Source organism: Pongo pygmaeus, chromosome 18 (assembly GCF_028885625.2).
Source record: "Pongo pygmaeus isolate AG05252 chromosome 18, NHGRI_mPonPyg2-v2.0_pri, whole genome shotgun sequence".
Classification (NCBI taxonomy): domain Eukaryota; kingdom Metazoa; phylum Chordata; class Mammalia; order Primates; family Hominidae; genus Pongo; species Pongo pygmaeus.
The window spans coordinates 30,986,777-31,013,065 of NC_072391.2; the positions used below are offsets into that span (position 1 = coordinate 30,986,777).

The 26,289-nt window shown below is 55.0% G+C and overlaps 1 protein-coding gene across 2 annotated transcripts in view; it reads left to right on the forward strand.

Annotated features, from left to right (window-relative positions):
• SBK1 (SH3 domain binding kinase 1) overlaps positions 1–25,767 on the forward strand; it is a 64,144-nt gene extending 38,377 nt beyond the window's left edge. The window contains exons 2-4 of one of the 2 annotated variants that reach the window (XM_054454390.2): positions 19,302–19,534; positions 20,910–21,112; positions 21,998–25,754. In XM_054454390.2, the coding sequence (XP_054310365.1) occupies positions 19,309–19,534; positions 20,910–21,112; positions 21,998–22,849 (1,281 nt within the window). In that variant the 5' untranslated portion in view covers positions 19,302–19,308 and the 3' untranslated portion in view covers positions 22,850–25,754. Of the gene's footprint in view, positions 1–19,301; positions 19,535–20,909; positions 21,113–21,997 lie in introns of both variants that reach the window. The other variant, XM_054454391.2, reaches the window with a different exon arrangement.
• Positions 25,768–26,289: the final 522 nt, after the last annotated feature.

Below are 26,289 nucleotides of genomic sequence, written 5' to 3' on the forward strand. Positions count from 1 at the left end.
AAGGGGTGGCAGCTAGGCCTGGAAAGGCCAGTTAAAGTCCCCTCTCCTCCCCAGCCACCCTCCCACCGCCCCATCATTGCTTGGCCACACCTGGAGAGAGGACAGGTCCAGCTCAGCCCCACCTTGGGAAACCATGTGATGTCAGGATTGGAGAGGAAGCAGTGGAATATCTCTTAGTGTCAAGTGCTCAGTACTGGATGGCGTTTTCTCATTTAGCCCTGAGGACAGCACCACGTTAACCCCAGAGTCAGGATTTGCACCCAGCTCTGTGGGCCACCAAAGGTTTGTGTGAAGCCAGTGTCTGAGTGCCCGGGTTTGAAGCCCACCTCCACCATTCTCTGGCTGCGTGACCTTGGGCAGGTCAGTTGTCTCCTGGGCCTCAGTTTCCTCTGACGTAGAATGGAGACAATAATAGCTGCCACTTCCTAAAGTCATTGTGAGGATTAAGTGGATCTGTTGCAGATGAAGTGCTTGAGCAGGGCCTGCTGCTTAAGTGTTTGCTCTGGCTTTCCCTGCCGGGGTATGCAAATGAGCCGATCCAGGCCCAGGGAACTGCTGTGACCTCCCACTGCACTAGCACTCCTTCCGCATGGCTTTCAGCAACCACCAGAGGGGCCGAGGATGTTCCAACTGCCTCTGGGCTTTGGGATGGCCCCAAGGGGCTGGGAGACCGGGCAGGGGTGGGGCTGGAGGGGACCACCCTCTTCCGCCTGATCTGGGCCCAGAGAGGCTGCACAGCGCTGGGCCCCCACTGCCTCCAGGGCAGCTTTTCTGGGTTTGTTAGGGTCCCCCACCATAGCTGGAAGGGGTTTACCTATCCATGAGCATAATTTGTGACTTTCTGAGCCAGGGCTCAAGGCTTTGCAAAGAGGAGACTTTTCCACCTTGGGAGCTCAGGTGCCTGCCAGCCCTGACCCTCGGTGTCTCCAGGAGGCGCAATGGGGCCAGCAGATACACAGCTTAATGGTAAAAAACACAATCCCTAGATTCAGCTGTGTGACCTTGGACAAGGTGCTTAATCTCTCTGTGCCTCAGGTCCCTCATCTATAAAAAAGGGGGATGATATTAGTACTTGCCTCTTAGGGTCATTGTGAGGAGTAAGAGAATGAATGTAAAGTGCCGTGAATGGCACCCGGTACCCATTAAGGGTTTGTTGTTCATATGAGTCCTCAAAGCCCTGAGCAGAAAGGGAAAGTTAGCCCCATCTTTACAGATGGAAAAACTGGAGGTGTATGGGTGAAGCTGTTTCCTCAAGATTCCGTAGCTGGGATTTAGGGAAGAGTCTGCCTCCCTTGATGCCATTCACACATGGTCCACAAGCCAAGGCCAATCAAATGGACCTGATGGGATCTCGCCTGACCTCCAGGCCTAGATCTCACGCCCCGCGATTCCGCTTCCACGGGGCCATGGCAGTGAGAACTGTGCCAGGGAGGAATCTGCAGCTCTGGCCCCAGGCCTCCCCAAGAAACCTCTAAGCTTCCCCCACCCACTCCTCAGCTCCACTCCAAGAACAGTGTGCGACGCTGCCACAGCTGGCCTCGGAGTTTCTGAGTCTGGTCGGGTCAGGTTGACACTGTCACTTTTCACTTCTCCAGGCCAGGTTGGCTTCAAGAAGGGTTTGTTCAGGTCTGGGGTTTGGAGCGCATCCCACTGGGAGTGGAAGCCAGGTCCCCGCCATGGCCTTGGAGGCCCTGAATGACAACAGCCATCCCTTCTCACCTCTGCTCTCATCTCCTGCCCTTCACTCCCTTATCCCTGTGCACACAGCAAGTCCCACCTCTAGGCCTCCACACAGTGCCCTCTGCCAGGAGAGCCCGCCCGCCACAATGCCCATGTGCATGCAGCCTTCTCCATGGGCTGGCCTCCCACCCACAATTCCTTGCCTCTTTCCCTGCTCTGCTGTTCCATGAGGACTTCTCACTGCGTGACACACATCTCCTGCTCATCTTTGTCATTGTGTGCCTCCAAACTAGAATATGAGCTCTTTGAGGGCAGGACAGTTTGTTTGGTTCACGAATGTATTCCAGACCCAAAAATAGTACCAAGTACATAGTAGGTGCTCAACAAATACTTATTGAATATTTTGGAGCCAGATAGATAATCTCTACATGACTTCTTAGCTGTGTGACACAGGACACATCACTTAAGCTTCCTATCTCTCTTTTTTTTTGTTTGTTTGTTTGTTTGTTTGTTTGAGATGGGATCTCACTTTGTTGCCTAGGCTGGAGTGCAGTGGCGTCATCACAGCTCATGGCACTTTTGACCTTCCAGGCTCAAGTGATCCTCCTGCTTCAGCCTCCCAACTAGCTAGGACCACAGGCGCATGCCACCATGCCCGGCTCATTTTTTTTTTTTTAATTTTTTATAGAAATGGGGTCTTGCTATGTTGCCCAGGCTCATCTTGAATTCCTAGGCTCAAGCCGTCTGCCCGCGTTAGCCTCCCAAAGTGCTTGGATTGCAGGTGTGAGCCACTGTGCCCGGCCAAGTTTTCTATCTCAGAGTCTCAGTTTCCTGAGCTGTAAAAGATGTAAGGGGAGTAATAATAGCTTCTCCTGAGATTGTCATGAAGTTGAAATGAGTCAATATGTATACAGTGCTTATACTTTCAGTGGCTCATAAATGTTGGCTATTACTAATAATACCCTAACCTGCACTGTTACTTTATTATTTCACTTTACTGAGGATGGGGAAATGGGGCCATGGAGACGGTAAGTGGCAGATCCAAAGCTTCCAGGCTAGAAATGGTGGTGAAAGCCTGAACCTGGACCGCAGGCTCCTAGGCTGGGCTGTCTTCAGTCCGTCCCAGTGTAGGAGCTCAGGGAGGCGAAGGAGGTGAAGGATGCAGCTGGAGAAGGGCCCATTTCTTCTGGGGCCCCTGCTCACCCAGCCATCTCGCCAGAGACCACCACTTGTCCACTGGTAGACATTCAGCCCAGTCCCCTTGCCTCTCAGCCAGTGGTGGGCACCTACTGTGCCCAGCGTCCTCCACTCCTGTTGATACCCCTGAGTGCTGGGCCACCCGCCTCACCCAGGCAGCCAGGCTGGGAAGACCTCCCCAGCTTATCCCACACCCCCGGGGGCTGCGCCGGGCCCTGCACCCTCCAGTAGCCAGGAGGATAGGACCCAGGGCCCCTGCCTCCCACAGTGCCTCACTGGGGAGGGCAGGAGAGGCTAGAGAGCCTGTTCCAGCTCTGGGCACCAGCTGCAGGAAGGCAGCGTCACAAGCTATTAATAGCCACCAAAGATGTGCCCCGAGAAGGGGTGGACTGTGCACCAGCTGGGAGGGGAGGCTGAGGCAGAGGCTGGAGCCAAACAGGAGTTCACAGCCCCGGGAACCCCAGGCTGCCCCTGGTGGGGAGGGCAGTGAGGAAGAATGTCCAAGTGTCTGCAGCTTGATCTCGGAAAAGTCTGGACTCTTCCTTCCAGGCTCCTCATGTGGGAAGTGGAGGAGCGGGGTCAGGTGATCCCTACAGTGCCTTCTGGCTCAAGTGGGTTCAGGGGTGAGATTCAGCAGAGCCAAATGGCCTCCATCTACAGAACAGAAAACCAAGGCACAGTGAGTGGAAGGCCTTCCCCAGGCTCACCTGCAGAGTCAACCACAGATCCAAGGTCCAGGCCCCTCTGACCAGCAACTTCTTAGTGACACCCACTTTGTGCCCCATCCTGTTAAATGAGCATTCTCAGCCCCATTTTACTGATGGGCAAACTGAGGCTTAGGCAGGTGGCACAAACTGCCCAAGGTCACACAGCTAAGAAGGGATGGAGCCAGGATTTATACCCCGAAGGGAAGACAAGGAGGGGATTTGAGAATATTCTCCTCCTCCTCTTTGTGAGCCAAAATAGAATGCTTGCTGGGGTCTGTATTTGTGTTGAGGACCAAGGGGAGGGAGAGGCCTTATCTAGAGGCTTGTGGGCTCCCAGGAGCCCTGTCTCTGCTGTTGTGTGTAGAAGTATGCATGTGCTACATGGGACATTTTTCAGGGAAGAAGGTCCTGAGCCTCATGGTGCCCCGTGAAGGCAGAACTAGTAGCTTAGCTCATTTCACCTCCTGGAAAACTGGAGAAGGAGGGGCTGGCCGGGGCTGACCAGGGCTCCTTGGGACCAACAGCAGAGGCCAGAGTCTTTCCAAGCACCTCACTAGCCTGGCTTGGTGGCCCCCACCCTCTGGCAGTGAATAGGAGATTCCACAAGTGAACAGATTTCTGCACTGGAGTAAACAAAGGTGAAGGTCGGGGACATCCTTCAGGGAAGGTGTTACAAGGCAGAGAGCCAGGCTGGTACCCCCACCTCAGGACACAGAGGGAGGTGGGCAGGGTATGAAGGGGGCTCCCAGATTCCTCCCCCCCTTCTTGAGCACAGACTGGCCTGCTGTGGGAATTCAGGGGGCAGTTGTTCTCTTCTGGCCCTTCTCTGGGGGTGCAGGCAGGTGGGCGGGCAGGTGCAACCCCTCCCTGGCACTTTCCTCTGGCACTGTCTGGTCTCCTGGTTCCTTTTACTCCCCAGACCCAACTGGATTGTACCCAGTAGGAATTTTCATGCCTACCCTACCCCTTTTCACCCAGTTCCTGCCATTCTCCTCAGAGGTTAATTCATTTATTCAACTAACATTTACTAAGTTCCTTCTACTATACTCCAGGCACATGTTAGCAGCTGGAGGATACAGCAGTGAACAAGACCAGACAGCAAAATCCCTGCCCTCCAGCTGCTTAAGTTCTAGTGAGGAAAAGAGACAGTCATAATAGATGTCAGAAGTTGTTACATTATATAATACATGAGAAAGTGATACATCCTACCAGGAAAAAAAATAGAGCAGGGGATGGGGGGTCGGGAGTGCAGTAGGGCAACCCTGGTTGAGAAGGTGTCATTTTGTCATTTGAACAGAACTTGTAGGGAATGAGCTGTGCTGTGGATATCTAGGGGAAGGCAGAGGGACTTGCCCCCAGACAGGGGGCTGGCATGTTCAGGGAACAGTTGGGGGGACCAGCGTGTTGAGCAGAGGGAGGGAGAAGATGAGGAGGAGATGGTCCAAAGGGTAAATGGAGGGCCATGGTAACGGATTTGGAACACAATGAGAGCCAGTAGAGGCTGCTGAGCCTGGAAGTAAGGGAATGCTCCTTGGCAGCTGTGTTGAGAGAGCTTGGAGGCAGGGACCAGTTTGTAGGTTATGTGGTAGCTGAGAGGTGACTGATGATGGCCCAGAGAGGTGGGAGTGAGTGGAGAGTGACCAGGTTGGGTGCTGAGGTGGCTAAGCACCTTGCTAATGTCTAGTGTTGATTCTAGAGTTATTTTATGCAAATACAAATGAGAAACCTGTTCTTACTTCTATTTCTTTTTTCTTTTTCTTTTCTTTTCTTTCTTTCTTTCTTTTTTTTTTTTTTTTTTTTGAGACAGGGTCTTGCTCTGTTACCCAGACTGGAGTGCAGTGGTGCAATCATAGCTCACTGCAGCCTCGAATTCCTGAGTTCAAGAAATCCTCCCACTTCAGTCTCCTGAGTAGCTGGAACTACAGGCATATGCCACCACTCCTGCCTGCTTTTCAAAAAAAATTTCGTAGAGATGGGATTTCACCATGTTGCCCAGGCTGGTCTCGAACTCCTGGGCTCAAGTGATCCTCCCTTGTTGGCCTCCCAAAGTGCTGGGATTATAGGCATGAGCTACCACACCCACTATTTTCCCCCATTGCAAGGTAGCATATTAACTACCTGGGACTGTCTGGCCATGTCCCATAAGTGACATTGAGGCCCAGGGAGGGCGAGGGAGCTAGTGACAGCTGCTGTGTTTCACCAAGAAGCAGCCCCTTCCTACGTGGCTGGGAGAGGTTCAGTGCCACAGCTCTGTGGGGTGGGATGGGGGGTGTTGGGCACTCTCCAGAAATTCCAAACTCACTCACCCTTTAACCTAGCAAGGCTATTTTATCATACGGACTCACCTCACCTGCACGTGCAAAATGACTTCTGTACAAGGCTACTCATTGTTTATAGTAATAGCAAAAGGTTAGCCACTACCCAAGTGTCTGTCATTCACAGTTTGGTCAAATGAATGGCAGTACATCCATATATGCCTTTCCAGCCCTGGGGGCCTGGGTTCCAGTTCTGCGGCATTTCCTCCATGCCTGGCTCCCTATCCTCCTGGAACCTCCCCCAGCCTCGCACTTAATGCTGGACAGGCCTTGGTGCTGTCCACGCCTGTGGTGCTGAAGACAGTGGAGCTGGAGAGAGGCCTGGCGCTGCGAACCAGAGACCGAGAATAGAGAAGGGGAGATAGAGCAGTGGGACGTTCAGGGTTCAGTCTCTGGCTCTGCCACTCAGGAGCTGAGTGACTTTGGGCAAGTTGCTTAACCCCTTTGATCCTCAGTGTCCTTATCTGTAAAATGGGGCTGCTGTGAAGATTGATTGACAGCAGCAATGTAAAGTCTCAGCACACTGAGAAAATAAATGGTAATTTTTTTTTTTCTTGAGACGGAGTCTCACTCTGTTACCCAGGCTGGGGTGCAGTGGCACCATCCCAGCTCACTACAATCTCCACCTCCCGGGTTCAAGTGATCCTCCCACCTCAGCAGCCATATGGTGGAACTTCAGGCCCTGAGCACCTCTGACCTCTCTCACCTGCTTCACTTTACTTCTCTGTAAGGCAAGGGGACCAGAACTGAATTCCCTTAGCCTGCAGGACCAAGCCCACTCTCTGCACCTCCATATGACCCCTCACCTCGAGGTTTCTCCCCGCCAGATCTTTCTTTCTTTCTTTCTTTTCTTTTTTTAGAGATGGAGTTTTGCTCTTGTTGCCCAGGCTGGAGTCCAATGGTGCATCTCAGCTCACTGCAACCTCCACCTCCCAGGTTCAAGTGTTTCTTGTACCTCAGCTTCCCAAGTAGCTGGGATTACAGGTGTGTGCTACCATACCTGGCTAATTTTGTATTTTTAGTAGAGACAGGGTTTCACCGTGTTGGTCAGGCTGGTCTCAAACTCCTGACCTCAGGTGATCCGCCTGCCTCAGCCTCCCAAAGTGCTGGGATTACAGGTGTGAGCCACCACACCTGGCCCCGATCTCTCTCTCTTTCTTTCTTTTTTTTTTTTTTTAGAGAGTCTTTCTCTGTCGTCCAGGCTGGAGTGCACTGGTGCAATCTTGGCTTGCTGCAACCTCTGCCTCCTGGGTTCAAGCGATTCTCCTGCCTCAGCCTCCTGAGTAGCTGGGATTACAGGTGCCTGCCACCACACCTGGCTAATTTTTGTATTTTAGTAGAGACCATGTTTCAACATGTTCCACCATGTTGGCCAGACTGGCCTTGAATTCCTGACCTCAAGTGATCCACCCGCCTCAGCCTCCCAAAGTGCTGGGATTACAGGCGTGAGCTACCGCACCCAGCCCTGATCTTTCTTATATACGTAGTCAGATAAACTGTCTTAAAACCAGATTTGACCCAATCCTTGCCTTGCTTACATATTTTCAGTGGATTCTTGAATGGGCATGTGGTTTTCTGTTCCACATCAGTTTCTCATCCTTGCAGTAATGGCCCTCTCTCTGCCCGTGAAGTTTGGAAGGGATGTCTCCACCATGGTTTTGCAGGGAGGGCTTGGCCAATCAGCAGATCGATCCCATCTGCTAGGTCACTGTGACTTGTTCAGAGATGAACAAGCAACCAAAGGTGACCCACCGAGATCCAGCCCCAGGTGACCCACCGAGATCCGGCCCCAGGTGACCCACCGAGATCCGGCCCCAGGTGACCCACCGAGATCCGGCCCCAGGTGACCCACCGAGATCCGGCCCCAGGTGACCCACCGAGATCCGGCCCCAGGTGACCCACCGAGATCCGGCCCCAGGTGACCCACCGAGATCCGGCCCCAGGTGACCCACCGAGATCCGGCCCCAGGACTGTTGCTGCAGCCGTCAGGGAAGAGGGACCCTCTCACCCTGGGCTGCAAAGCTGCAGGACACAGCTGTGCCGCTGCTGTGGGCTGGCTTTTCCATCATGGGGGAAGGGGAGATCCCGCTTGAAAATAAAGCAGTAAGGACATAAGCAGAGAGGAGAGAAAGGTGGAGAGATTTCCGATGACTTTGAGTTCTGGGGCCAAGCATGCCTAAAGCCAATTATACTCTTGAACATTTGTTTCATGAATCAATATACTTCCTTTTTGGCTTAATTCAGCTGGTTTGAGTTGAGTTTATGTAACTTGCAAGCTATTCGGGCTCAGGCACTGTGCGGGGTGTTGGCATGGGGTGCCTATGTTAGAGCAATGCAACAGACAAGTGGGAATGAGCCCACAAATCAGAGAGGCAGATAAAATGTGGACACAGATAACCATGAGGCCAGGGCAATGGTCAGGGCTCCAACATTTCCAAGGAGGGCCCTGGCAATAGGGATCAGGGTGGCTTCCTAAATCAGGAGGTGGCACCTGAATAGGCCTTGAAGGGGATTAACAACCCAGCGAGAAACCGAAGAGCTCCTTGAAAGCAAGCCCTGTGCCTTCCTCATCTCACTATTCCCAGCACTTAGCCAGGGTGTGACAAACGCTGGGTGAATAATTCTCTACGTGTTTGGGAAATTGTAACTTTTTATATCTTGACTTTCTTGAATGTGACCCTGTAGGCACATAGCTATTTTCCCAAGGGCCTGCGCAAAGTATCATTAGCCCCATTTTACAGGCACAGAGACTGATGGCCAGAGGGGAACAGTGATTTGCTGAAAGTTACATAGGAAGTCAGTGGCAGGGCTGGGCTAGAAGCCAGGGCATCTGCAGGGCAAGGTGCTGTCTCCCTCCAGCAGCCCCAGCCCCAGCCCCAGCCCCAGCACAGTGCAGTACAGATGGGGGTGGCTGTGAGTAACAGCGGCCGCTGTGAACAGAGAGGCTGGGGGTGCTAGAATAGGTTGATGATGCCAACGGGGAGGCAAGTGATGATAAATAGCTGACACTCAGGGAACCCCTGTCATGTACCAAGTGCCTCATGTAAATGAACTCATCTAATCCCCACAATGTCCTATGACACAGAGACTTATTAACCCCAATACACAGATGTGGAAACTGAGGCACAGAGTGGTCATGTCACTTGTTCAAGATCATCCATCCAGTAGGTGGCAGAGCCAAGATTCAAATTCAGGCACCATCATTCCAGTATCCAAAAGCTTAACCACTATGCTTCACTGTCTCTAGAATGACAGAGTAAAAATTACCATTTATTGGCTGGACATGGTGGCTCACACCTGAAATCCCAGCACTTTGGGAGGCCAAGACGGGTGGATCACTTGAGGTCAGGAGTTAGAGACCAGCCTGGCCAGGATGGTGAAACCTCATCTCTACTAAAAATACAAAAATTAGCTGGGCATGGTGGCTCACGCCTGTAATCCAAGCTACTCGGGAGGCTGAGGCAGGAGAATCGCTTGAACCCGGGAGACGGAGGTTGCAGTGAGCAGAGATTATGCCACTGCACTCCAGCCTGGGCAACAGAGTGAGACTCAGTCTCAAAACAAAAAAAAAACAAAAAAAAAAAGAAGAAGAAGAAAGAAAGAAAAGAAAAAATAAATAAATAAATTTCAAGATGAGTTTTGGAGGGGACATTAAAACCATAGCAATATCTCTTCCTGTAAAATGGGGATAGTGATGGTAGCACCCACCTCCCAGGGTTGCTGTGCTTATTATCTAATAGATTTAATCCACAGTGGTTAGCACAGTGCCTGGCATATAGTAAATGCTCAAGAAATATTTGCCAGCATAATTATTCTCCCACAGAGCAGAATAGGAACAAGCCGTCTTCTCTTTACAGGCTGGTCACTCTCCACCCACTTCTGTAACTGGGTCCTTGTCACTTGGTGCCCAGTATTGTCACTGTCCTGGTTAACCTCCTCTGGCCACATTCCAGGGAGTTGAACACGCTGAGGTTCAAATCTAATCTCTCTGGTTGGTTGGTTGGTTTTGAGACGGAGTCTCACTGTCACCCAAGCTGGAGTGCAATGGCATGATCTTGGCTCACTGCCAGCTCTGCCTCCCAGGTTCAAGCAATTCTCCTGCCTCAGCCCTCTAAATATCTGGGATTACAGGCGCCCACCACCACGCCTGGCTAATTTTTGCATTTTTAGTAGAGACGGGGTTTCACCATGTTGTCCAGGCTGGTCTCAAACTCCTGATCTCAAGTGATCTGCCTGCCTCAGCCTCCCAAATTGCTGGGATTACATGTGTGAGCCACCATGCTTGGGCTTTTTTTTTTTTTTTTTGAGACAGGGTCTCACTCTGTTGAGACCTCCCAGGCTTAAGCGATCCTTTCACCTCAGCCTCCCGAGTATCTGGGACTATAGGCATGTGCCACCATGCCCAGCTAATTTTTTTGTTTCTTTGTAGATAGAGATGGAGGTTTTGCTATGTTACCCAGATGGTCTTGAACTCCTGGGCTCAAGCAACCCACCTGCCTTGGCCTCCCAATCCAACTGTGGGATTACAGGCATAAGCTATCGTGCCTGGCGTTCTTTGGGGTGTGTGTGTGTGTGTGTGTGTGTGTGTGTGTGTGTGTGTGTGTGTGTGTGTGTGTGTGTGTGTGTGTGTGTGTGTGTGTGTGTGTGTGTGTGTGTGTGTGTGTGTGTGTGTGTGTGTGTGTGTGTGTGTGTGTGTGTGTGTGTGTGTGTGTGTGTTCTGTTTTGTTTTTAATTGATAGAGATGGGGTCCTCACTCTGTTGTCCAGGCTGGAATACAGTGGTGTGATCAGGTCTCACTGCAGCCTCGAATTCCTGACCCCAAGCAGTCCTCCCACCTCGGCCTCCCAAAGTGGTGGGACTACAGGTGCCATCACATGCAGCCCCAGATCTGAGCTCTTCTGCTTACTTGCTGCATAACCCTTGAATTGGGGTAGTGCCAGCTGCTGTAACAAACAAGCCCCCATATCCCAGCAGCCAAACATGATCGAAGTTTCCCAGTGGCTCCCACAACAATGCAGACGGGCAATCCTCCACAGCAGGAGGCTTTCCACACAGTGACCTGGGGACCCAGGTGCCTCTTCTCTTGTGGCTCCACCATCTTCTGGGGTTTTGGAGTCCTCTGCATCAAACCAGCCGCAGAAGAAGAGAGCACAGATAAACCTTCCCTGATCCTTTGAAGCCCCAGGCTGACGGCGACACACATACCACTTCTGTGCACATTCCAGTGGGGAGCCAGTCACATGGCTGGCCTGTGTGGTTCCCTGCTGGATGGCCGCTCTCCAGCCCGACTTTGTAGTATAGGAGAGGACACATGTGTTGCTGAGGGACAGTTGGCTGTCTGTGTCATAACTATGGGCAAATCATTCACCTCTTGGGCCTCTTTTGTTGTCTGTTAAATAGAAGGCATCACTCGGTGTGGCGATGACTGCACAGCCCTTTACGTTTACTCAAATCATTCAATTGTGCACTCCATGGGAGTTAGGTGGTATATAAGTTCTACCTCAATTAAGCTGTTTTTTCAACATAGGAATTCAAGCTGGACGTGGTGGCACATCCCTGTGGTCCTAGCTACTTGGGAGGCTGAGGCAAGAGGATCATTTGAGCCTGGGGGTTCAAGACCAGCCTGGGCAAAATGGGGAAACCTCGTCTCAAGCAAATGCAAATGCTTTAAAAAATAAAATAACAGGAAGCACCCCCCATTCTCAGGGGTTTTGTGAGGACTCAATGAATGAAATTTTTCCAAGTTGGCCACACCATGTAGGTCTGTGTATACATGTGTGTCTGTGTGTGTGCGCATGTGTGCATGTGTGTCTGTGTGGATGCTTGTGCATCCGTGTGTGTGTTGGTGGGGAGAGCAACAAGGACTCCAAAGTAGGCCTGAGCCAGACGATGAGTTGGGTGTCGTTTCATAAGGGTGGTGCCAACGCTTGCCGACCGCCAGCAGGAAGTGGTGGGCGGCTCAGTCTTGCTTCTTGCTTGGGAAACCCTCCCCCACCACGGTGGCCCTCCCAGCATGTGGCAGAGCCGTGACTACTGCCATGAAGTCAGGGGGGACCCCCACCCACCCTCAGCAACACAGATGGCAGATGGAGGCCTCCCTTGGGGCCAGTGAGGACACACCCTTGAGGCGTGAGGTGTGTGCGCCCTTCCTCCACCCTTCTGAGTGTGGGTAGATGCGGCGCTGACTGCCCGGCATGAACAGAGGTCAGAGAGGCCTCCGCTGCCTGGTGCTGGCAAGTTCACAGCCATCACATCCACAGCTGCTCCTGCAAGTGGAGGCAGGGACGACCAATGACGAAATACTTTGAGGGTCGAGTTCCCACTGAGACTCGGCCGTCTTCTGGGCCTCAGTTTCCCCACCTGGCTGGAGAATCTGGGTGCGATGTTCCCAACATCCTGCCTTGGGAAAGCACGAGAGTGAAAGGTACCAGCTTTGGAGCCAATACCAATGCTAGCTGTGTGACCTTGGGCAAGTTATCTAGTCTCTGTGCCTGTTTCCTCATCTCAAAAGCCGGTGCTGCAGCTCACACCTGTAATCCCAGCACTTTGAGAGGCCAAGGCAGAAGGACTGCTTGAGGCCAAGAATTGGAGACCAGTCAGGACAGCATAGCAAGACCCTGTCTCTATTTTTTTTAAGTGGAGCTAACAATAATGCCTACCTTGTATTTGTGAGGATTAAGTGCATTAGTCCTGAGAACGGCCAGGCAGGTGGTAAGTCCTGTGTGAATGTTGGTGCCATTATTATTGTTGTTACTTTATTTCTTCATTGTAGGGATGGGGAAGCAGAGGCCCAGAGCAGTGGTGTGACTTGCTCAAGGTCACCCAGCAAAAAAGTGGCGCACATTAGGATCAAGGCCAAGCCTCAAGGCCCACTGCTCCCCCTGTGCCTCCGACGCCACGTGCGTCGGAACTGGGTCAGAGGCAGCATGTACCTGGTGGATGACGCAGAGGCAGGGATGGGCGCGTGGATTAATTCCTTGTCTCCTGCTGACACCTTGCGGAGAAAAGGCCTGAAGGGAGAGGGAGGTGTGGAAGGAGAAGAAGGAGGGAGGGGACAGTAGGGGGACCCCCAAAGCTGAGACCTGGGAACCAGGAAAGGGATGCAGGAGAGCGGTGAATCTAATCCAGCCCCTGCTCCTGGGGAGCTCTTGGTTTGTTGATGGGCAGACAGGGACACAGCTGAGGTATTCAACAAGGGCCCTGAGAGAGGGACAGGCAGCCCCTGTGAATCTTGCTGTTCAGCAGAGGCAGGAGTCAACACGTGTGAGGGCAGCAGGGAAGTCTTCCTGGAGGAGTGAGACCTGGTGATGAGGAGGCACGGCAGGGAGGTGGAACAGGCAGGAGAGACTCTTCAGGAATTGAGGAGGTAGAATAGAGGACACTAAAGCCTTAGAGAGGCCAGCGGCAGTGGCTTGGCAGGATCATCACTTGAGGCTAGGAGTTTAAAAGCAGCCTGGGCAACATAGCGAGACCCCATCTCTAAACACAAAAAAATAAAAAATTAGCTGTGTACCATGACGCACACCTGCAGTCCTAGCTACTCACAAGAAGGCTGAGATGGGAAGACTGCTTGAGCCCAGGAGTTCAAGGCTACAGTGAGCCATGATCTGCACTCCAGCCTGGGCAACAGAGCAAGATCCTGTTTCTAAAAAAAAAAAAAAAAAAAAAATTAAAGTAAATAAGTGCATTAAATAAAGCCATAGAGAGGCAGTGTGGGGTAGTGGTCAGAGCATGGGCTGAACCTGACAGTGGGGGGTACACATGGGGCCCAAACTGAGCCCACTGGGCTGTGTCCCTGATCCAGCCCAGCCCTTCCCAGGGCAACTCTGAGGCAGACACGCCAAAGGGCAGAGATAAGCCAAGCATCCCGTCCCTGGGTGTGGGAGGCAGGGAGGGCTTGTAGCCACTGGTGGCCACCAATTAAGCTCCCAGGGGACACAGAACAGCCTGAGGTGGCCTTGCAGGGCCAAAGCCCAAGGCGGGAGGATTGCACACGTGTGGATGTGTGTGCTGTATGCACGTGGACCGCCCACCTCGGCAGCCCTTGGGGACTCCACACGCATCAGGAAAAGTAGGTCAGGGGAGCAGCCCAGCGTCTCCCTGGTGGGCGTGGGGAGGAGTTTGAGGCAAAGAGGGCTGCGTGCTCATCAGAGCCCCTGGGGGACAGCCCCACAGTCCACACAGAAAGGGCCCAAGGACGCGCAGGCCCCGGGGAGGCCTGCACAGAAGCAGCCTTGCCTCGCCCTGCTGGTGTTGCCGCGGTCGCCTCAGTTTTCTAACTCGGAAGCCTCATCACCCAGGTGGTGGGTGGACATTTCACAGGGGTTGGAAGAGATTTTTCCAAGCCTGAGACCAGGGAAAGACGATCACGCGGAGATGTCGCCCCATGTAAGCCCAGCTGGTGGCTGCGGGAAAGACCCAGTGCTGTCCATCCCAGAGCTGGGACTGCGTGGAGACATGGTGGCAAGTGGCATGTCTGCATTTGGGTCAGCACGCTAGAGTAGAGAGGAAGGGCATGCGGGACCGGGTTCTCTGGGCCTGGCACTGTTCCTACCTCTGGTGGAGGGGACTGTGGAATGAGCGAGGCCAGGGCACATGTTTAGGTGGAAATGAGCTAGGAAAGAAAAGACAGTTGCTGGAGAGGAAGGTCCTGTTGGAACAGGGGCAAGGAGGCCAAGTACAGTGGCTCAGGCCTGTAATCCCAGCACTTTAGGAGGCCGAGGCAGGAGGATTGCTTGAGCCCAGGAGTTCAAGACCAGCCTGGGCAACAATGTGAGACCCCATCTCTACAAAAAATAAAATATGGGCCGGACGCGGTGGCTCACGCCTGTAACCCCAGCACTTTGGGAGGCCGAGGCGGGCGGATCACCTGAGGTCAGGAGTTCGAGAACAGCCTGACCAACATGAAGAAACCTTGTCTCTACTAAAAATACAAAAATTAGCTGGGCGTGGTGGCACATGCCTGTAATTGCAGCTACTTGAGAGGCTAAGGCAGGAGAATCGCTTGAACCCAGAAGGCAGAGGTTGTGGCGAGCCAAGATTGTGCCAGGCAACAAGAGGGAAACTCTGTCTCAAAATAAAATAAATAAAACATGAAAAAAATTATCTGGGTGTGGTGGCACACGCCTGTGGCCCCACCTTCTCAGGAGGCTGAAGTGGAAGGATTGCTTGAACCCAGGAGCTGGAGGCTTCAGTGAGCCATGGGGGCACCACTGCACTCCAGCCTGGGCAACAGAGCGAGACCCTGTTTAAAAATAATTTAATTTAATTTAAAAAACGACAGGAGGCTGGGTGCGGTGGCTCACACCTGTAATCCCAGCACTTTGGAGGATTGCTTGAGGTCAGGAGTTCAAGACCAGCCTGGGCAACATGGTGAAACCCCATCTCTACAAAAAATACAAAAATTAGCCAGGTGTGGTGGCACACACCTTGTGGTCCCAGCTACTCAGGAGGCTGAGATGGGAAGATTGCCAGAGTCCGGGATGCAGAAGTTGCAGTGAACTGAGATCACGCCACTGCACTCCAGCCTAGGTGACAGAGCGAGACCCTGTCTTTAAAAAAAAAATACTGACAGGGGAGATGAGCTGGTTCATGAATGGAGGGAGGCAGGAGGCTGGGGAGACAGGGATGGGAGCAGGCTGCAGGGCGGGAAGGGGAGGGCTCCTTCCTCCCAAGCCAGCTGAGAGGACGGTGCAGATGGAGCTCCGTTTGGGGCTGGGTGGGAGGCCAGGAAGTTCTCTCCTGATGTTCCTCCTCTCCGTGTGAAGTGGGAGGCTGGGTCGTGCTGAGAGTGAAGGGGAAGGCAGAGGAGGAGGAGAGGCTTGGGGCCTGGAAGGGAGCCGCTGGGCTGGGAGAGGATGCGGGGCTCATGGAGTGCTCACCCCCTCCCAGCCTCCAGCCATGCCTGCCCGCCCTTGCTCAGCCGGAGAGAAAGCCGGTGATGATGACAAGAACAACACAGCAAGCCTGGGCACCTATGGAGCACTTATTGCCTGTCACATGCCAGGGCTTCATGCCTGTTAACTTACTTAACCCTCGCAAGAACGCATCGGGAGAAGGCACTGTCGTTGTTGTTGTTATTATTATTATTATTATTATTATTATAATATTTAGATAGGGTCTCACTCTGTCATCCAGGCTGGAGTGCAGTGAAGTGATCATAGCTCACTGCAGCCTCAAATTCCTGGGTTCAAGTGATCCTCCTGCTTCAGCCTCCTGCGTAGCTGGGACCACAGGTGTGCGCCACCACACCCAGCTAACTTTTTTTTTTTTTTTTTTTTTTTAATGTTTGTGGAGACAGGGTCTTGCTGAGGCCAGTCTCACACTCCTGGCCTCAAGCAATCCTCTCGCCTTGGCCTCCCAGATTGCTGGGATCACAGACGTGAGCTACCTTGCCTGGCCCAACGCACTATTATTATATCCTTTGTATAGATGAGGAAACTAAGGCACAGAAAGAGGAAGTAACTTGCCCAAGGACATCCAGCTAGCAAGTGACAGAGCTGGGAATCAGACCCAGGCTGTCTGGCTCTACATCTGCGCCTTCTCCCAGATGGAGCTGTGGTCATTGTTCTTCAGGGTGCAGGGGTGCTTAGGGGCAGGCTAGGGATGCTGGAGTGACATGTCTGGGATTAGAGGGAGAAGGGGCCGGGTGCAGTGGCTCACGCCTGTAATCCCAGCACTTTGGGAAGCTGAGGCAGATGGATCACCTGAGGTCAGGAGTTCGAGATCAGCCTGGCCAACATGGTGAAACCCCATCTCTACTAAACGTGCAAAAATTAGCCAGACGTGGTGGCGCACACCTGTAATCCCAGCTACTTGGGAGGCTGAGGCGGGAGAATCGTTTGAACCCAGGAGGCGGAGGTTGCAGTAAGCCAAGATCATACCACTGCACTCCAGCCCAGGCGACAAGAGAGAAACTCCGTCTCAAAAAAAAAGTGGGGGAGAAAGAGAGGGAGAAGGGAGTGCAGGGAGGATAGAGGGAGGCTGCACTGGGAAGCAGGTGCTCAGGGGCTGGAGGCTGGTGGCAGCTTCTAAAGGAGGCAGCCCTGGCCTCTCTTGCCGGTGCACACACAGACACATATCCATGTGTGCCTGCGCCTGGGAAAGGCTCGTCTCCCCTAGTCTACCCCTCTCCATTTACAGATGAGAAGTGAACGCCCAGAATGGTTGCCTGGAAGGCAGGGGTGGGGAGGGATGGGGTTTTAGAAAGGGGCAAAAGGAAACTTTGGGGTAATGGATGTGTTCGTGGTCTCAACGGCAGGGATGTATACATATGTCAGAATCATCACACTGTACACTTCAAATATATGTAGTTTTTTGAACACCAAATATACCTCAATAAAACTAGAAAAATGACATGAGGTAAGGGAAAATAAGGGGAAATAAAGAAATGAAGGCCACGGATGGAGAGTTAGTTCACTGTCACCCACGTGACAAGTCAGGTCTCAGCCCACGTGGTGGCTCACGCTGTGGTCCCAGCACTTTGGGAGGCTAAGGTGGAAGGATCGCTTGATCTCAGGAGTTCGAGACCAGCCTGGAAAACATAGCAAGACCCCATCTCTCCAAAAAATTTAAACATCAGCCAGATGTGGTGGTGCATGCTTGCAGTCCCAGCTACTCAGGAGGCTGAGGCAGGAGGATCCCTTGAGCCCAGGAGTTCGAGGCTGCAGTGAGATATGATCACCCTACTGCCCTCCAGCCTGGGCAATAGAGCAAGACCCTGTCTCAATACAAATACAGTTTTTTTTTTTAAGACAGAGTCTCGTTCTGTCGCCCAGGCTGGAATGCAGTGGCACGATCTCTGCTCACTGCAGCCTCCACCTCCAGGGTTCAAGCAGTTCTCCTACCTCAGCCGCCCAAGTAGCTAGGATTACAGGTGTGCACCACCATGCCCAGCTAATTTTCGTTAGCTCGGATTACAGGCGTGCACCACCATGCCCAGCTAATTTTTGTATTTTTAATAGAGACAGGGTTCCGCCACATTGACCAGTCTGGTCTTGAACTCCTGACCTCAAGTGATCCGCCTGCCTCAGCCTCCCAAAGTGCTGGGATTACAGGTGTGAGCCACCGTGCCCAGCCTAAATACAATTTTTTAAAAAGTCAGGTTGGCCAGGCGCAGTGTTCATTAGTCGGGTGGTGAGGTCATCTGCAGTGGGGGAGGCACTGCCAGGCTGTGCTGATGTGTGGCCGTGTGTGGTGGGATGGTGTGGCCACATCTATACCATCCTGCCGGTTTGGCCTGAGACCATGTGGCCAAGCTATGTGATGCTGCAATCATGGCCTTCAGCCCTCTTCCCCACCCCCTACCTTATGGACAGCCATACCACTTTCAATCATAATATACAACTGGTGTGATCACTGTGTCTACTGCCCTTCTCCCCCTGGGGTGTAAGCCCCATGGGGGCAGGGAATCTTACGTGTTTGTTCCATGCTGTGTCCTCCGGGCTTTGGAGAGCCCTGGGGAACAGCAGGTGCTTCGTCAGTACTTGTGAATAAGCTGGGCACGGTGGCTCATGCTGGTAATCCTAGTGCTTTGGGAGGCTGAGGTGGAAGGATCACTTGAGGCCAGGAGTTCTAGACCAGCCTGGGCAACATAGTGAGATGCCAACTCTACAAAAAAAAATTAAAAATTAGGCATGATAGGTGCAGCAAACTACCATGGCACACATTTACCTGTGTAACAAACCTGCACATCTTGCACATGTACCCCAGAACTAAAAATTAAAAATTAAAATAAATAAAAATTAGCCAGGTGTGGTGGCGCATGCCTGTAATCCAATCTACTCAGGAGGCTGAGATGGGAGGATAGCTTAAGCCTGGGAGGTCGAGGCTGCAGTGAGCTGTGATTGTGCCACTGCACTCCAGCCTGGGTGACAGAGCAAGACCCTGTCTCAGAAATAAAAATAAAAACAAGCTGGGTGCAGTAGCTCATGCCTGTAATCCCAGCGCTTTGGGAGGGCCAGGCAGAGGGATCACTTGAGTCCAGGATTTCGAGACCAGCCTGGGCCACATAGTGGGACCCCCCTCTCTACAATCCAAATAAACAAAACTAACACTTGTGAATGGGAGTACCCGTGTGAACTCGGTATCTGGCTGTGTCTGTGTGACATAAACAGGGGCCTTGCCTGACACTGTGTGCGGGTGGCAGCATGAGGCAGAGGGGCTGGTGCCACCAAGCGCAGGGTCTGGCAGTGACTGGTCTTGGGGGAGCTGACTCAGGCCTGGCCCCTGAGGCTTTGGGGAAGGCGACGCGACCAAGATGCTTGTCGCCCCCTTGTGGTTATCTTGGGCCTGGCATCTGGGCCCATCCTCAAGTTTTCTGGGTTCTGGGGAGGGCGGAGGGGCTGGAGGAGGGGATCCTTGCCTGATGTCACACTTCATGCTCACCACCCCCACCCAACAGGGAGAAGATGAGCATGGGCTGCCCAGAGCCTGAGCCGCCCCGCTCCCTGACCTGCTGTGGGCCGGGGACTGCCCCTGGGCCTGGTGCCGGTGTGCCCCTTCTCACTGAAGACATGCAGGCCCTGACTCTCCGCACACTGGCCGCCAGCGACGTCACCAAGCACTACGAACTAGTCCGGGAGCTGGGCAAAGGCACCTATGGGAAGGTTGACCTGGTGGTCTACAAGGGCACAGGTGACCAAATGCAGGGTGGCAGGGCTGAGAGGTTGGGGTGGGGCAGGGCTGGGAGGTCGGGGTCGGGGGACATGACCTTCCAGCTGGGCCGGGGCTCTCTGGTGCTCTGTGGAAGCCAGGAGGCAGGGTCAGGGGCCAGGTGGAGAGGATGAGGCCTGAGGCAACCCAGAGGGAAGGAAACTGGGCAGATGGGGCAAGGGAGGAATCCGGGGCAGAGTGGCCAGGGTACAGGATGGGCTGCTGTGGGGCCATCTGGGGTGACTGAGACAGCCAAGGGGCTGTGCCAGGAGCATCTGGAGAGGGCAGGGTTGCTGGCTGTGTCTGAGTATCACCAGCATCTCAGGGATGTCTGACCCCAGGAAGGTGGACGGAGAGTGAGGGCGGTTCCTCGGGAACAGGGTGCCACACTTAATGGGTGGTGGAAGGACCTGTGAGGTCAGTATGGCAATCACCATCTCTCAGGTGAGGACAGGGAGACCTAGGCCAATTCAGCCACATAGCCAACACCCTGCAGCTACAGAGGCTGTGAACCAAAACGAGACCCCAGGAGTCATCTCCAGAGCCTTGTCGCTTCGTCACTGAGTTTGATAACTCCCCCACACTGTAAGTCACAGCCGTGCCACCCAGCCAGCCAGGGGCTGGGGCTGCGTGAGCTCCCACAGCTGCACGCGCTTGGGTCCAGGGGCTTTGTGCTAACTGAGGGCAGCAGGAGGAGCACCTAACATGGGGTCGCCTGAGCTTTGTTACTTGCTTGCTGTGTGACCTTGAGCAAGTGACTTCACCTCTCTGTGCTTCAGAGTGCTTCTCTGTAAAATAGGGTAACATTAGTGCACAACTCATACGATCATAATGAAGTGTGAGTTGTGAATGTGCAGTGCTGAAGGCAGGGCCTGCGATGTGTAAATGCTCCGTGGACACACATGTGTGCTCCACCCAGCTATGTACCAGATGGGCACAGATGCTTGCCCAGGCACAGAGTTGTGGACACATGCCTTGCAGTGTCTCATTTCTTATTCATTCATCCATTTAGCAAGAAAGGAAGCTTAGGGAGACCCGTTCTAGCTGGGGTAGGCTGACAAGATAAATAAGCATATGGCTGGCAGGACAAAATGAGAGAGGTGGAGAGCATCACAGGCCCCCTCGCCCCCTCCTCCTGGAGGGCTGCAGACTGGGTGTAGAAGGCCCAGGTTGACCCTGCCTGCATGGCCTTGGGCAAGTCCTTTCCTCTCTCTGGGTCTGTTCCCATCCGTGAGATGAGGACAGTCATGCCTGCTGGGGACCCTGTTGCACCAGGGTCCAGAGACAGGCATGGGTGCATCCAGCGCGGAGGCACTGGGAGAGGGGGCTTCAACCCTGTTGCTGTTGCTCCCATCAGGCACAAAAATGGCACTGAAGTTTGTGAACAAGAGCAAAACCAAGCTGAAGAACTTCCTGCGGGAGGTGAGCATCACCAACAGCCTCTCCTCCAGCCCCTTCATCATCAAGGTCTTTGACGTGGTCTTTGAGACAGAGGACTGCTACGTCTTTGCCCAGGAGTACGCACCTGCTGGGGACCTGTTTGACATCATCCCTCCCCAGGTACTCGGGATGGTGGCGTAGGGCGGGGAGAGGGTCTTCAGGGTCCCAGAGTGTGAGAGTGGGAGTGGAGTCAGACCATTTAATTAGCAAGTATTTACTGGGCGCCTGCTGTATGTCAGTTACCATTCGGGGAGCTGGGGATGTGCAGTAAAGAAGACAAACGTCCCTGTTCTAGTGGGAAACTGACACTCCACAGCGGGCCAGATAATAACAGATGGAGATGAGCGCCTGAAAGGAGACAGTGAGAATGATGGGATGAAGTCTTACTGCGCCCTCCCCTGGGGCTGCACAAGAGGAGAGGTGTCAGATCCACCTGGGAAGGGGCCCTCAGAGGAAGCGACCCTGGAACCGGGACGGTGGGGGAGGGTTCCAGGCACTAGCTTTAAATCTGCTCTGCCACTTGCTGGCTGAGTGATGAGACCTTCGGAGCAGGTCCTGCTTCTTTGCTGAGCACCTACTACATGCCAGAATCTGGAGACACAGATGCACGGACACAGCAGGGAACAAGACAGGAAGCTCAGGGAGCCCCGGTCTAGTTGGGGAAGACCGACGAGATAAGTATCTAGCGGGCAGGGCAAAATGACAGCAGGTGGAGGGCGCCGCGGACCCCCTCGTCAACCTCCTCCTGGAGAGCCGCGTGTCCCTCCTGGAGCCCCGATGTCCCCATAGGAGAAGCAGGCATGGTAGCCACTATGAGGATTGGATGAGACAGCGAGGGAAAGGGCGCTCAGCAGCACCCGGGCCGCGTCTGCGCAGTCGCCCCAGTTACTGGGGACAGGGTGGGAGGCGAAAACCGCCTTGCTAGAGAGGGAGCCGGAGGGGAGGGCGGCGGGGCGGGCGCGGGAGAGCTGGAAACCGAGCTTGGCTTACCCTGGCCGCCCGCAGGTGGGGCTCCCTGAGGACACGGTGAAGCGCTGCGTGCAGCAGCTGGGCCTGGCGCTGGACTTCATGCACGGGCGGCAGTTGGTGCACCGCGACATCAAGCCCGAGAACGTGCTGCTGTTCGACCGCGAGTGCCGCCGCGTAAAGCTGGCCGACTTCGGCATGACGCGCCGCGTGGGCTGCCGCGTCAAGCGCGTGAGCGGCACCATCCCTTACACGGCGCCTGAGGTGTGCCAGGCGGGCCGCGCCGACGGGTTGGCGGTGGACACGGGCGTGGACGTGTGGGCCTTCGGCGTGCTCATCTTCTGCGTGCTCACCGGCAACTTCCCGTGGGAGGCGGCGTCGGGCGCCGACGCCTTCTTCGAGGAGTTCGTGCGCTGGCAGCGGGGCCGCCTGCCGGGGCTGCCTTCGCAGTGGCGCCGCTTCACCGAGCCCGCGCTGCGCATGTTCCAGCGCCTACTGGCCCTGGAGCCCGAGCGCCGCGGCCCGGCCAAGGAGGTGTTCCGCTTCCTCAAGCACGAGCTCACGTCCGAGCTGCGCCGCCGGCCCTCGCACCGCGCGCGCAAGCCCCCGGGGGACCGCCCGCCCGCCGCCGGGCCACTGCGCCTCGAGGCGCCCGGGCCGCTCAAGCGGACGGTGCTGACCGAGAGCGGCAGCGGCTCCCGGCCCGCGCCCCCTGCCGTCGGGTCGGTGCCCGTGCCCGTGCCGGTGCCGGTGCCGGTGCCCGTGCCCGTGCCGGTGCCTGTGCCCGAGCCCGGCTTAGCTCCCCCGGGGCCCCCCGGCCGGACCGACGGCCGCGCGGACAAGAGCAAAGGGCAGGTGGTGCTGGCCACGGCCATCGAGATCTGCGTCTGAGTCGCCTCCGCCGCCCTCGGACCCGGGAGCCGCCCGGGGCCCGCCCCGAGCCGGTGCCCGGTGCGGCGGTGGGGAATGGAGCCACCTCGCCGCGGGGCAGGGGGCGCAGCGGTAGACTAGGCAGGACGCGGACCGGCACCTGGTCCGTCCCCGGCGGGCTGGTGAGGGGGCCACCAAAGACCCCTAGTGCGGCCTGGTGACCGGGGGCTTGGCCCAGAGGAGCCAAGCCCCACAGACCCGAGAATTCGGAGGCCCCCCCAACACACACACACACACACACACACACACACACACACACACACACGCCAGGAGCAAGGGAGCTTTCGGGCCACACTCCCAGACGCCTCCCTGAGCCCTGGAACCCGGACTCGTTGCTCCTGGCCCTCCATACCCCCTGGCAGATCACCCTGCGGTTCCACCCCAGATCCCCTCCTCCTCGCCATCCTACTCTGCCCCCTCCCCACCCTGGGTACAGAAAGGGACTGAAGTGTTGGGCAGAGAGGGGGCTTAAGGCCCCTGGGCACAGGCTGGGATCAGGGCAGTGAGCGGAGGGCAGCTGTGTCCTGCCCTCCCTTCTGGAGGCTGGAGGGGAGAGGCCAAGTCCTTGGAAAATGTAGCAAATGTCTGGATGTCGCATAAGTGCGTGTATGTGCGGGACAGGCCCTGAGAAGCTAGTGACTCCTGCACACCCCCATTGCACAGATGAAATCACAGCCCAGGAGGGAGGGCAGCTTGGCACTGGCTGAGAAGTAGAGCTCTCTCCCCGCCCCTCCCCCTAACCACAAGGGATTGTCCTGACAACTTGTGGGGATAGAAGGGCTCACAGGGCAGGGCTCTCAGCTGCTCCCGCATCCTTAGGGCAGGGGAGTGAGTGTGGAGCCGAGAGCAGGGCCCAGCTCCCCCTGCCAGCTGCACTGTCCCAGGCCCAGGGACCTCTGCCAGGTCCTCCCAGCCCTTGCCACACAGCCTAGACGTAGTAGCCTGGGCTTCCAGCAGGTGGCGAGCTGGTTCGTGCTGGAAATTTCTCCTGGGTTTCTTGGGGTCAAACATGCCAACCTCCAAGACCCCATCCTCACGTCTCCCACGTTTCTGGCACTGGAACGTGCAGGGCGTAGGACCTGCATGTGTGGGTGTGAGAATAGGGGCAGTGGACGCAAGGGGGCGAGTGTGTGACTAGGTGTGTGTGCACATGCGTAGGGTGCAGACGCGTGGGTGCCATCCTATGCATTCAGTGACTGTGTGTCCAGACACCTCAGCAGCGCCCCCCCCCACCACACCCTGGTCCTCCCAGGCAGCTGTCCCAGGGTGCCCAGGCCTGCCTTGCACCACACCCCTCAGGGAATCTGGCAAGGAGGCCCCTGCAGGTTGGTTCAGGCCCCCAGGCAGCAAAACAGACAACAAGACCCCCGCCTGACCCCCTGCCCCTCTCTGTGGAGGCCTGGGACCCCCGCAATAAGCTCCACATGGGTGAGGCTGTCCCTGTGCCTGGCCCTCCGCCCCAGGTCACCCCTGCCAGGGTCCCTCCTGGGGTTCTGGGCCATTTGAGGGGCTCTTTGATGGGCCAGGCTGGCCAGAGTGAACTCCGAGCACTTTCTGGCTGGTGCCCCAACCTCTCCACTCCCCACTCATTCCCACCTTGAAAAAGGGCTATAGGTCCCCTGCCCTGCCCGGGTCCAGTTTACAAACAGTGTGGGGTGGCCCCAGGGCCTGGCCCCACTCTCCCCGCTGTGCCCACTCCTCTCCAGACTCCACCTCCCCAGTGGGTATGGGCCCTCCACATGCCAGGTAAGTAGCAAACCCCCCACTCCTTCCAAGGACCAGGTCTCAGAGAAGGCCCTGGTCACTGCCCCCGGCCCACCTGGAGCCCATCGGGGCTGCCTCTCCCAGCCGCGACTTCTCCTTTTGCCTTAGGCCTCGCGACATCCTGATCTCTCCTGCAATAACTAGGAATCGAGATTCCACAGTAGACGTCCCTTGCCGTGCTCTCTCTCTCTCTCCCTCTCTCTCTCTCTCTCTCTCTCTCTCTCTCTCTCTCCCCCCCCGCCCCTCTGTTAAGATCCTGTTCGGGAGTTTCCCCAGCCGTTGTAGTATCTAGTATGTTAGAGTTGGGAGGGGATCGTAGTTATGTAGCCCAGCCCCCTCATTCCCAGAGGCACCCAGAGGGCCAGCCACCAGCCTCACCCCAGAGCAGAACCAGAACACCAGGTTGGGGCCCTGGTGCTGCCACCTCTGCTGGTCGGGCTGGGACCCTTTGCCCCTTAGGAGAGGTGTTGGTCACAGATGTTTACCTCAGTTTATGTCACTGTCGAAGAAACAAAAAATAATAGCAAAAAATAACACTGTAGACATGAAGACTTAGAAGACAAAAAAAAAAAAAAAATCACACACAAAAAAATCTCCCCTGTTGCGATTCTTCTGTGAAGGTACAGTGTGTATGTGTGTGTGCGTGTCTCTGTCCCACGCCGGGCAGGCCAGGGCATCCCGGCCTCTGTCCCAGACCCCGTGTCCCCCACACTGCCCCCCGTCCTTCGGTGCTTCCCAGAGACCCCTCTGAGCTGGTCTGTGGGGTGCGGGGAGCCCCCAGGGTGGGAGGCGGGGCCTCAGGTCGGCTAGAGGGTCTCCACCAGGCCCACTGAACAGAACCCCACGGCTGCCAAAATGTTCCCTGAGCCCACACTGTGGCCGGTGGGACAGTCCTGGTGGCTGACATCAGCGTCCATGCTTGGCTCAGGACCTGGGGCAGGGTCCTGGGTAGAGTCCTAGCCCCAGAGCCCCAGCCCCTCATGTCTTGCCGCCCTTCCCCCATGTGTTTGTAAATACTCTGGCATCCTTTGGCCCTGAGAAGGTTTTTAAATGTGTTATTTACTTCTCTAAACATGACGATTGCTATAAAAATAAACAAAAGTTTAGAAAAATGACCACTGGGTGGCTGTCTTTTCTCAGGTTTGGGGTGGAGAGGGTGGTGGGGGTGGGGGCACACAGGTACTCTAGAAACAGAAAACTTGGGCTGGGCGGAGTGGCTCACATCTATAATCCCAGCACTTTGGGAGGCCGAGGCGGGCAGATCACCTGAGGTCAGGAGTTCAAGACTAGCCTGGCCAACATGGTGAAACCCCATCTCTACTAAAAATACGAAATTAGCTGGGCGCGATGGCGCATGCCTGTACTCCCAGCTACTTGGGAGGCTGAGGCAGAAGAATTGCTTGAACCCGGTAGGTGGAGGTTGCAGTGAGCCAAGATCGCGCCATTGTACTCCAGCCTGGACAACAAGAGCAAAGCTCCATCTCAAAAAAAAAAAAAAAAAAAGAAAACTTGACCTTGACATAGGCTTTAGTCCTCCTATGACCTCTCAGAACTTGAGCGTGAGGGGAACAGGACCCAGATTCTGGGACAAGGGGTAGGCAGTTGTCCCTTGCCTGGAGTTCAGCTTGTAGCCCTTC